Source organism: Ambystoma mexicanum, chromosome 8, assembly GCF_040938575.1.
Source record: "Ambystoma mexicanum isolate Mex_15411 chromosome 8, UKY_AmexF1_1, whole genome shotgun sequence".
NCBI lineage: Eukaryota > Metazoa > Chordata > Amphibia > Caudata > Ambystomatidae > Ambystoma > Ambystoma mexicanum.
Window position 1 is genome coordinate 1,508,180,653 of NC_090929.1, and position 12,597 is coordinate 1,508,193,249.

The 12,597-nt window shown below is 45.4% G+C and overlaps 1 protein-coding gene across 2 annotated transcripts in view; it reads left to right on the forward strand.

The window, feature by feature from the left end:
- The window catches only part of TAF5 (TATA-box binding protein associated factor 5), a 304,035-nt gene that overhangs the window by 180,369 nt on the left and 111,069 nt on the right, over window positions 1-12,597 (forward strand). For both annotated transcript variants that reach the window (XM_069611701.1, XM_069611702.1), the window contains exon 8: window positions 3,749-3,913. In XM_069611701.1, the coding sequence (XP_069467802.1) occupies window positions 3,749-3,913 (165 nt within the window). The remainder of the gene's footprint in view (window positions 1-3,748; window positions 3,914-12,597) is intronic.

The window sequence follows — 12,597 nt, forward strand, 5'->3', positions numbered from 1 at the left end:
TGACCTGTCCATAAGGCTGTCGGCGCTGGGAAACATTGTTTCCCCTAGTCTTGTTACTACTTTTGGTTACTTTTATCGTTGTACAATGTGTATTACAATGGGGTACACTTTTTGTTTTGCCCTAGACTAACACTCAGAGGATTTTTGGCTACTTTAGGTGTTCCTAAAGGGACAAGCTGGTGGCAGCAGTTACTCTTTGCTATTTTTGGGGTTTTTCATTTTGGCCTTACCGCGTTTGGCTACCAAGTGTGGCTAGTGTCCGAACATGGACGTACCACATGGTTTTTCACTTGTCCTTTGCCATCTTGTCTTTTGCCCTTCTCCTTATATGGAATTCCAGTGCCTGGGAAAGCCAAGACCTTTGGCGGGCTACTGGTGGGCCATGGGTGTTTGCTGCCAGGAAGTGGGTTGGGACTGTCTGGTCCCAATCCACAAACTGGTTTTGGTGTGTGACTGGTATTCATGATTTGTGCCACCAGTGGTCCTGATTGGGCCACTGCTGGGGTGTGTGTGGGCCACATCTGCCATTTGTTAGTGGGAGGTTCATCTTTTACCTGTCCTCTTGGATAGGAAGAGGACCCCTGCACCCACTCTAGAGAGATCCTGGAAGAAACCAAGAATCCTATCTAGCCCCTTTGGAAGAAGGCCTGGCAACCAACATCTGCTGCTGTCCTGGTAGAGCCCCGTCGGGTGGAAGAGCTCCAGCAGTCCTGCGAAGGAGCTGCGATGCTTGCAATCGAGGGAACATCCGTTCTCAAAGTCAGCTTGGAGTCCTACTGAAGAAGATATGCTATGATAGTTTATTTATATAGCGCCTATACACAATGTGTTTCAAGGTAAGGGAGGGATCACGGGAAAATACAATGACATTCTTACAGGCTAGGAACAGTAAGGATGTGAAATTAACTATCGTACTCGGCCTGACGACACTTCAGATAGTGCAAGAGCTAAAACATAGATGAGGCAGGGGGAGAGTGGGAAGGAAATGGAACGCAGGCGACTATCGTACTCGGCCTGACGACACTTCAGATAGTGCAAGAGCTAAGACATAGATGAGGCAGGGGGAGAGTGGGAAGGAAATGGAACGCAGGCGACTATCGTACTAGGCCTGACGACATTTCTGATAGTGCCGGATAAAAACAAGAGGAGAGCAGAAAGTTAGGGGACGAACAAAACAAGGGACTATCCTACTAGGCCTGACGACATTTCAGATAGTACTGGAGGGGGGGGGGGGGGGAGTGGGGAGGAAAAAAACAGTAAGGGGAGAGGAGACAGACAAGGTTACGATCATACTAGGTCCAGGGACAATTCTGATAGAGTAAGTGCTTAGAAGAAAGTGGGGGGGGGGGAGATAGGAAAAGGGAGAAGGGAAAGGAGGAGAGAACAGAGTTAGCCGTCAAGAGTGGAGAAGCAAGAGGGGAGAGTGAATACAATTGCAGAAGTCAGTAGTAACACAGTGTCGGAAGCCAGGATACAAGATGAAGATGGGAACAGCATGATTCAGGGCCACCATGTGTACAAGATGCAAAGGAAGTCCAGCATGAGATTTGAGAAAGGGTGACGCACGGTGAATGAAGTCCATAAAAGTCAAATCCAGCATTGGCTACAAGACAGTGAGGGTGAAACCAGAATCTATCAGGACAGACTCCTGCAGAAGTAGGCTTGAGGGGGGAGCAGGGTAGAAGAATCATGCAAAACAGGCAACACCTGTGTGCGAGAATGGTGGGGGCACAAGGGAATATCGCGGGGGGGACCAGAGGGGGTGGGGATGGCCTGTGGGGACAGAGGGAGTAACACATGTTGGTTCATGCTTACCTGCGGTCGGGCCCTGGGTTCTCCTGGTCCAAACAGGAATTGCCCTTTTCTTCGTCTGCCTTCAGACGAACCTTCAGGTCATTGTGAAAAAGAGTGGCAAGCAGCAAGGCACCAGGTGGGTGGGGCTTAGGCCAGGTGACCTAGATCCACTTGCACCTGCTCCCCATCTGCAAAGGTAAACAAGAGCGTTGGGAAGTGCCCCTGGACCACCCAGTGGCTGACCAGCTCAGAGTTTGGGCTAATGTGCTGCAGACGTCACCGTTCCAAGTTGAGGCCTGGCACTGGGGGGGTAGGGGGGATCCTCGTCTTGTGTTTTAAGACTTACCTCTGTGAAATATCATGTTCCTAGCATCAAGAGGACCCGAGGTAGAATGCGAAGTCTGACCACGGCACGGGTGGCCGTCGTCCGAAATGACTTGCCTGCGTCCACTCCTGTCCTGAGAGGGGGGCCTGCATTAAGTTATTTTGCTTTTTTCAACTGGAAAACATTGCACCAGCAATAGTAGCCGACCAGAGAAGTGATCAAACCTGCAACCCCCTGGGGATCAAAGACTGAGGGTGACGGCGAGAAAAGTGACCTTGGACCCTCTTCAGCAGACCTGCCCAGTCCTACGAAGAATTTGAGTAGGGGGGTGAGTTATACCAATTCTTACCTGAACCCCTAACTCTTAAAGGTTTTGATAACTGATATAAACATTTGAAATAGTTTGCCGTTGCCATTGCTTGTTCGCACAAGCACTCTGAAAGTTGGGTGACACGTTTGTTTGTTAGAATAACTTGTCCCCTAACACTTGGAACTGTTCGTTGGACCCCAGAGACCCTACCTTCATTTTTTTTCTCACCTTCACACAACTATATGGAACTTTGATGCATTTCTGGGCATAAGGCCCCATGCATCTTAGGGATGGACTTCTGAAGCTAGGCCTGTATCGGTGTGGACCTGCAGTGCTTGTACTAATATGTACCTTCCATTTCAGGGGTTTGATGTGTACTTTGCCCTACTCCAGAGATTGTATATATGTATCTATTAGTGTTGTGTGATGGTGAATGAAATGACTAATAGCAAGTAATACTGTTATATGGCAATAAGTAAAGAAGTTTTTTGATACCCGATTGTGGAACGTGAGTTCCTTGACTGTCATTGTTCGTGCTCATTGTGGCCCCCTTCCAAGCTCACCACCTCTTGAGACTTGTCCTAGACCACTCGCCTTGCTACCTTGAACTGGTTTGGCTACAGCTCTGAGTTGTCCCTGTCACAATACTAGGCTTGCCTTCTATACGTCTGTCCACCAGGCCACAGTATACAAAATCATACCCAACAGTTGGTGTATCCTGACCCTAGAAAAGTGTGCAAGAAATCTCCCTAACGCCACATCTTCTAAAACATGGCTTCTTCACTTGGCCTGTCAGGCATTCCGAATTGGGTCTATGCATATTGTTTTATCAAAGCCTCAAATCTCAAGCTGCGTGCTGTGGAAGAAGAGCATAGAGTTGTAAAATACTAAATGGTTAGACAAATGGTACAATCATACTATCGTTTGCAGTTGATGGTTAAATCATGTAATGTCTAAGGTAAAAATTACATGAATCCCAACATTTGTGTTGTGAAGAATGATTTAATCCATTAGATGCAAGGGACACGCATGTAAACGGCTTTATCCATGAACTGAAAAGGGCCTAGACATTTACATACTGTTTGCATTAATTCCAGGAGGAATTAAGATCGCGCCAAAGAAGTTTACAAAAAAATGTTCTTGGTAATGTTTCTTTGTAACAGCAAAAGTGGTGTATTGTGTTGTAATAAAGACACCTTATTAAATGTCAAGTCATTATAAAATGTCACTCCTAAATGGTACCTTTGCAAACCATATTGAACTCCTTACTCTATTTTATCTTTATCCTAAGTGCATTTTTCACTTTTGTTCCCTTATAGGAACTACCTCCTGTCTTGTTCAGAAGATGGCACAATCCGGTTGTGGAGCCTGCAAACCTTCACCTGCTTGGTGGGCTACAAAGGTCATAATTATCCAGTATGGGATACACAGTTCTCTCCCTATGGTTACTATTTCATATCTGGAGGTCATGACCGAGTTGCTCGGTATGTATTACAATAATAATTTGTTTTTATGAGTAGATGCACCCTTGATTTTGATGTTCAGCCATACTCCTAACCAATCACTCCTCTAGTTATTTGTGGGGGTTTTTTTCCCAGCACAAACACAATGGCGCAGGCTGACGTGTAAATTTGAATTTGATCGTAGATTTGAAACGGCAGGTGTATTGCATATTTAATTGGGAGTAGAACTGTATAAGAACAAATTGTCTCGACTCCTTACACTACCGCACATCTTGTGCACAAACGTTTGCAAGCTAAAATCAAATAAATGGCCACACTCGTCTGAATTAAAAAAAATATTAAACAATCGGTCTATTTAGCATTGTTGTATGCCCATAATTAATGTCTTCCACCCTTTGCAACCATTGAGAACTGTCATTCTGATATATGACCACATGCATAAGGTGTGTAAAGTATGACCAAAAAACAAAACATAAAAAATAATCCAAGTGGTCAACAAAAAGCGCACGTCTTCCAAGGAAAACAAGTTTTATTACATGCAAATACGTGCGGGAGGGGTCAGTCTGCTCTGTAGAACTGAAAACTGAGAATTCACACAACACGCCAAAATCACAATAACTACATTTGGCAACATATCCAATGCAGATTAATCCCTATACAAAAAGCTAAACGTCACCTATATTTTACTACCCCACTGGTCATTTAAGTATCCATGATAACATAACAGCCCCCTGCCAATGACCTCATTGTGCAATCCGCAAAAAATACTTTGTTCTGTTCCGATATTTTCAGGCAACCTGTTGCAACAATGGACTTTCTTTATTGATCAAAGCAACTTCAGATAATTTGTGAGGTGCATGCCCCTTGAAGAGACCCAATCATGAGCCACTGTGAGTGTGAACAATGAAGTGGACTTTCTCATGAGATCAGACAACTTGGCAACCCTGAAAAGCTCTTCGACCTTGCATTTTACTCTTTGGCAACACCTCTTGCAATTCCTGTCTTGAAACATGTTGCTTTCCTGGTACATCCTTCCAGATCTCTTTGGGAACCAGACGTCTTCATGAAAAAACGGAGCCACGGCACTACTCTTGGGGATATATTTCTTGTATTGATTTGCCCTATTTAGATTACCTGTAGTTCTAATGGACCTACCACTTCTCTATGGGGGCAGTATAACCACAACCTAGTTCATCACCCTGGCTATGTCTGAACGCCAGGCCTTGTTCTCTGTAAGATTCGTCCTTCACAGCTGCTGCACTAATCTAATCTTCTGGACAAAACCGATATAATACATTCTGTTCCCAGCTCCTGTGGACTGCTCGACCCTGCACCATTAACTATCTGCGTGGTGCTTCCCCCTTCATCCAGGAGCCTTGGTTGTCGAACACTCACTGGGGGGGGGGATACAATTAACTAAATTAACAGAAGCTCCAAGATCCAGCCTGATGCTCGAACTAAAACTGCAACCACTAACTGGGCCTACATCAAAATGGCAGAACTCTTGCTAACATAGCCGACAGCCGTTAAGTTAGCAAAGTAGGAACATCTATACTACTTAATGTTTGCACTATGTGGCACTTCACCCTTTCACCAGCTACCAAAACAACATATTCTGAGTTCGCCTAAATAATAAAGCTCCAATTGAATTCACTAAGGCTAGCAATAAAGCCCTTCAAATATCCTTCACCTAAACTCCAAATATTATCCGCAATATCTTTGCTGCTCCTTCTGTTACTGTGTGATGCTCTCTAAAGTGTCATAAAGCTATCTACAAATAGCACGCGTGCAGAAATGCTAAACCAAATAGCAAAAATTACACACTATATGACCAGCTCTCCTTGCTGGTCATATATGCAGTCTGAACCTCCTTCCACATTTGGAATGTTGCACTTGCATGCCAACATTCCCCCCTTTAGTTAATTCATTAACTTATCCTTTTTCCCCCTCTCCCTGTAAAAATCATCCTTGTGCACCCACACTTTAAACACATTACGTATATATTTTCTCTGCTCTTTGCATGTTCTTCTGGTCTGCATGTCAGGCTCCCAGATAGATTTGTAAAGATTAGCCTTGCCTCACATTAGATTAGTGAAGATTAGCCATGTGTCACACCTAGAATCGTGAGTCTCATGTAAGGAAGGCATGGTATCAACAGTAAGACGGACACAAGTGACCACAGTTCAAGGGTGTTTATTGAACTTCAACAAGGGTATGATAATCGCCTATCTAATCCAGAATCTACAGATAGGAGCAAGCTAATGCAGTCCTAGTGGTGTCTTGTCAAAATAAAAGGGCCTATACTAAAAAACATTTGCCAATACTTACCTCTCAATGCAAATGGTGTGGGGGGTCATGTTTATGAAACAGAAAGAAGTGTTCACAAAAATGATCTCAGGATTTTCAGCCTGTTGGCCTCCCTTCCCCACGTTTTTGCACGGGACAAGGTGGTTCACTCGAGCACAGCACTCTCTCTCTCTCTTCGGCACAGGGATATAGTTCCATAACCAACATCTGGGCCGTCTGCACCCAAGTCCCTTTCTTTATCAAAATCTCTTGATTCAGCAGGTCTGATGTATCAAAACATGCAAAGTTCCTTTCCTTTTACAAGTACTTAATTCAGGTGATTCACTCTTGACCCTGGATCCCCCTCAGCCGAGCTCAGATCTCTTTTTATACAACGATTGTTACTTTGGATCCCCCCTCTTCCGGGCTCAGATCTTTCTCCAGTGTTCAGAGAATAAGCTTTCTCGGGTGACTCATGGTTCACCACGGATCCCCCTCAGCAGGGCTCAGATCCTTCATTTTACACCATTAGTCTCCCTCAGCTGGGCTCGGACCAATAATTTTCGCATTTGATAGGCCCGATTGTATCTACTAACCCTGTGGGAGACTATACCAGCGTTGTCCTCTTGGCAATAGATAACCCCCCTTTTGGTATAGGTCTGTACTACACAAGGTGGTAGTGAATGAGCAGCCACGAGGGGTAAATGTGAGCTGTAGAGATGTAACCTAGAGATTCATTTACAAGTATTCAAATAACACTGCAACAATAATTTAAATACACTTCCTCAGATTGAAGTTAAGAAAGTAGATGCCCTTTTGGGATGTCACACACGTCCTGCACCCTGAGGTGACTTCAATAGCTAGGACACTGTGGACATTGATATAACACTTTTTAACACTTAATGCAATACTGAGGTTGTGGGAAACGGTTAGGGAAGGAAAAAGGTTAACTGGTTCTCAGAATATGTGAATACTTTGCAATCTTCCCAATGCAGTGCAAGTTGACTCTTTCCCAACAATACAAGTAACTTATGCACCGCCCATTAAGGACAGTTAAACATAGTCAATGGGTCAGAAGAGTCTGCAGGGAGCCAGGATAGCCAAAGCCAATTGGAACAATGTCTAGGGAGCTGAGGCACTTCTTAAGATAGCACAAAAGTCTTGCACAATGTTATTTCGATCGTTTGTCGATAAAGAATCACTGTTGGGCCACAAGCTGTAAGGCTTGTGAAGGCAAAGCTGCAAGAAACTTTGCAGAAAAAGCAGCTTCTGCAAGTCTCCAGTGAGACAAATAAGCTACAGACCAAAAAAGTAAGTACCCCTTTAGTCAAGACTAAAGGTTGGTAGAAGAGGATACAGCTTGCGTCTTTTCCGGTTGCAGTCCTGCAGTTCCTGGGTTCCTGGGCCTCGGTCGTGGAGACAAGAGGGTGGACGTCTAGAGGAGACTGCACTGTAGTTTGAAGGTCGGTTGCGGCAATGGGCTCTTTCCAAATCAGCGGCAATTGCTACCCGTCAATGGCACCACCATGGTTCTTGGACACCTTGTGGGCTTCCCTTGCTTCTCTGTTGGGGCTCAGGCTTGGGTCGTCCTATTTCAAAGGGGTCCTTAGAATCTTCCTGGAGCTCGGGTCCGGCTTAAAGACGATGCACTCATTCCTGTCCCCTGGCACTTGACTCCAGCAGCAGAAAAGTACAGCCAGCAGGGATGGGGGTTCCAGTGAAGCTCGTCTTGCGCTCAGTTGGTCCCACCAACCCAAGGAAGAAGTAGTCCTTTTCGGGCTTCTCTAGTCGATATGAAATTTGGAGCTTCAGCACTGCAGCAGGGCTTCACTGGGCAAACCAATGGTCCAGGAGGTGCAGCAAGCTTCTCTTCCAGTTTTTCTACATATTTTTCGTCCAGTGATTGACTCCCCTTGTGTCCAAGAGACCATGCCTTTTATGTAGTTTTTTTTACCATTCAGGCACAGCCTAGCTGTCACTCGCACAGCAGGGTGGCTATCCTCCAAGGATAGCCAGCCAATCACCTTTTGTGTGCGTTCAGGTAACCAAGGAGACAAGGACGGGGAGTTTCGGACACCTCCCTCACTTCCTGCCCTGCCAGACGCACTGGAGCCGGGCTTCAACAGTGCAGGCTGCCAAAGGCAAAACAAACAAAAGGTTTAAACCTGGTTTGGCGCGCTGAGTAAAACCCAAGAAAGACCTCGCGAGCAAGAAATGGCGAAAAAAAGACCGCTGATATTTTGGCAATACTGCAGCTAAGGATTCTGCCTGCGGTAAAAACGCACAATGGTAGGAAAATTTAAACCGCCACCAGCCATTAAAAGTAGTGAGAGTAACATACATTTTTTACATGAGTAAGTAGCAAAAGGGGCTACTAAGTAACCCCCCCCCGTACTTCCACATAAAATGGCCTGTACTGGACCTACATAGGAAAAACAGTTAAGTAAAGTCAATTTCACTTTACTACTCTTGGGAACAGTAGTTTACATAAGAGAAGGTATTTAAACCTTATGAGAAATCCAGGGGACCTCTGTGACACTGACCTCTGTGACACTGCACTGAGGTTGCGGTGTCAGTTTATCAAACTCCAAAACCAAAAGAAACGGAGTTTAAATCGGATCAAAAATACATGAGTGAGAAAAAGCTCTCACTTCCTCCACGGTTCAAATTAGAAAGTCCTAAAGTCCAGAGCTGGGGGTCTCGAAGGTTGAAGGGAATTAGCACAGAAATTAGAATTCTCCCCAACATCATTCACTATCGAAGACTTTCAAAAGTGCACAGGGTTTAGCTTGACCCGTTATAGGACCACTAAGATTTCACAATTCCTTTTACATTTGCCACCTCTCAGTTGGATACAAAAAAGACCTTCGAATGAGCACCCACGTGGTGCCGGACCACTCTGTATACAGTATCTATCTTGGCTTCAAAAGTTCAGTCTCTCCTTTAATGTTTAATTATACTTGCGTCGGTCATCACATACGCCTGTTCTCTTCAGATTTCTTAATACAATGTTGCCGCTTGCAACCTTGGTTCTAACACGGACCAGTCTGTCAGTCTCCCCGATTCACTGGCTGTGCTGAAATTACTGGCGCTGCTTTGTTGTACGAGCCATGGACAGTACCACAGTGGCAAGCACTCCTCCCAGCCTTGGCTATCACAGCGGGAGAACCCCGGGTACCTCTGACAATGTAGGTTTCTTCAGCTTTAATTAAATGTCTTATGTTTCTTATTCTTGAAGGCTCGTAAAAGTAATGGTTTTTCTCTTTACCGGTCAAGGGCACTTCCCTCCTTGCAACCCTCTCTGGTCTTGCCGTCTTTCTCCACGTATTAAAGTGCCATCTTGGAACTGCTGCTTCCTCGTGATTGCCTTGCTTAGAGTATGTTTTCGTGCTCTGCCTTTAATCCATGTGGGGAAGTGTGATGGAGGTCGGGTGTGTGTAATGATCAGTAATTGCCTGACTCGTGTTGGGACATGTCAATTTTATGGCTCAGATGTTAATCCGTTTTCTCTCAGTGAGCTGTTTGTGAGAAAGTGTTTGTGTCTGAAAAGGGGTGGGTTTGGTAGGATGGGGAAAAGGTGTTACAGGGAAGGGGATACTGTGTCTCGCTGTCAGCTGTCCCACTTCCACTCCCCGAAGACCCCTCATCCAGGTGATCCTCCCACACTTGTCCACCCGTGGTACTGGATCCAAAAGCGATGGCCATGTCCTGGCCACCTGAATGACCGAATCCCGGGGATTAGCGGGTGAGACACCTTCAGGTTTTGCACAATTACCAACTGAGAACGTTTTGTACCCAATGTACTAAAGCCCCTAGCCCCCTCTTCTGCTCCCCTCCTACACACATCCCTTATACCATATATGCCCATGGACTAGCCAAACTACATGCATACACACACCCAGCCTAACACTTGCATACAACAATCCCAGGCACTGGACCATACCCCTATGGACACAACAAGCCAGTGTGCACAACCATCACCTCAAACACCAGCCAATGTACACATGAAACACACACCCACCATAACATACATACTGATTCAACAAACAACCCAGGCACTGGGCCTAACCCTTACGGGTACACAAGCCAGTGCGTTCAACCACAACCTTAAATTCCAGCCAATTTACACATGAAACACACACAGATACACACCAACATAACAGACATTCACATACAACAAACAATTATTATATTTGGTTATTTATAACACGCTTAAAACCCAGAGGTTTCTAAGCGCGGATCCAGGGATCGAACCTGTGTTCTGCGTCATCTTGCTTCCAAGGCAAGTGCCTTGCCCCTAAGCTATAAACCCAGGCATTGGGCCTCACCCTTCTGGATACAACAAAACAGTGTATGCAAACAACCCATCTGCAACCCAACACACACACTCCAGTTTCTCCTGGTTCTGGACCCATTTTATCCCTCTATACTCACTAACCAAATCCGTCCTCTTTCTTGCAGAGCCACGTGAGCACCTGGAGAATGCCCCTGGGTGGTAGCGGTGCATGGTATAAGTCAACATAACATCTAGTTCTCTGGATGGGGTGGGGGATAGGAAAGTGTCCCAGGGGACCAATTTGATGTTCTATCCTGACATTCCGTGTTCAATCTCACCATTCCATTTGTCTGTCTGTGTCATCTGTGTGTGCACATGTTTCAAGAGGAGCGTGGCCTCACCCATTTTAAGCTTGGGGACATCATAGTTGTTCCTTTGGATAGCGCCTTCGTGCAGCACCATAGGACCAGCTGACCGGAGCAAAATATGACCAGCAACAGGACAACAATGGGAACTAGCACTTTTATGGCTATGCTCATCCAGGAAGGAGCCCATGAAAACTTGCCATTTAGCCAATCGCGCTACGCCACCCCACCTAACCGGGTGGTTACTGGGGGGGGGGGGCACATTTGTTATGGTGTGATGGGCATCTGGCACACTGAGAACATGGGAATGTGAAGTTGTTGGGGAATAGACCCTCCCCACCCCTCCTTTCCAAAACAGTGGGAGCTGGACATATGCAAAACTCCAACATGCCCAAAAAGGTCCACGGAGCGCTGCAGTTCCTCCATTGAGATATGGAGCAGTACGAGATGTGGAATATCAAGTGTTCTGTTGCATTGTCAATTTGTACCAACAGGTATGCTGCCATTGCCCCTGAAACACAAGGAGAATTGTCAGTATCTGTACTTTATTGGGACGTTGACATTGCTTGATCCTGGTCACTTGTTTTTTGTTAGTCACCACACCTCATAACCTGTTTCATTTATGTGCCACTACTGCCTCCGAAAACCCCAACAGTCCTGCTTTGCACCCCATTAGTTGACTCACGTTTTGTTGTGAAAAACTGCACCCTTCAGCTGTAATAAGGGTCTTATTCTGTACTGTAACTGCTCGTTATTTTCAGCACATTCACTGTTGTCTGCTTCCAACACAGTTGTTTGAACCTTATGTCCCTAAAACAACCCACGCTCCCTATATAGAGCCAGGTGCCCTAAACATTGTGCTTTTGGAGGTGACATTTCTTTGGGAATAGTCGGTGTGCCAGTGGCATGGGTTATTAAAGAACAAACATAAAAGGATTCTTTTGACTTCCTTCTTCCCACCTCCCACGTGTGGTTGTACCATAAATTGTGTTGGGATGATGCGCCTCTGAAATACTCTCAAAAAGAACCTCCTGAGCCTCAGTGTCCCTTTTGCTTCAAGCCACGGATACACTGCCCTTTGCTAACCGATATGCTATTCCAATATCCCTCCAACAATATAAACCTGGTCATAAAAAGGCAAAGAGGGAAAGACAATCAATACACAACCCAATTCTCCTAATTTTATCCGCTGTTCCTGGAGGCTGTGAAGAAGAGAAGTGTTGGCGTTTGTTCGTCCGAAAAGACACACTGACTATAGAAATGTCAATAACGTATTTCTTAAATAAACTCCTCTTTTGGGCTCTCCCTGACTCCCCCACCCACACCACTCTTTATGTCCTGCTCCTGGGGAGGTGGGCCGGTTCTGGTATACTTCCAAATGTCCGTTAGATGAATCCCAGTATTATGTCCTTTTAACCTTCACAACAGTGGGTGTAGCGTTGACTACTTGGCAAGGTCCCTGGAATCTTCGTTCTGCTTTCTTACAAATGTCGCACAAAAACTTGATCGCCTGGGAAGAACAATGGTTGCTGCAGAGATGCTGAATTGTTGATCTGATGCAGCCGGCAGTTGTGGATGCAGTCCAAACTGTTGAAATATAACTTTTAAACATTGAGTTACGTCCCTAAGATATCCCTGAAACGCATCCTGTAATACATATACAAAAGCAACAAACACCACTTGCTACCCAACTTCCTCTACACTGTCAACGGGGTGGTAGTTCCTATAAGTGATATTTGTTTCACTTAGCTGCAAAGATCACATGAACATGAATATTA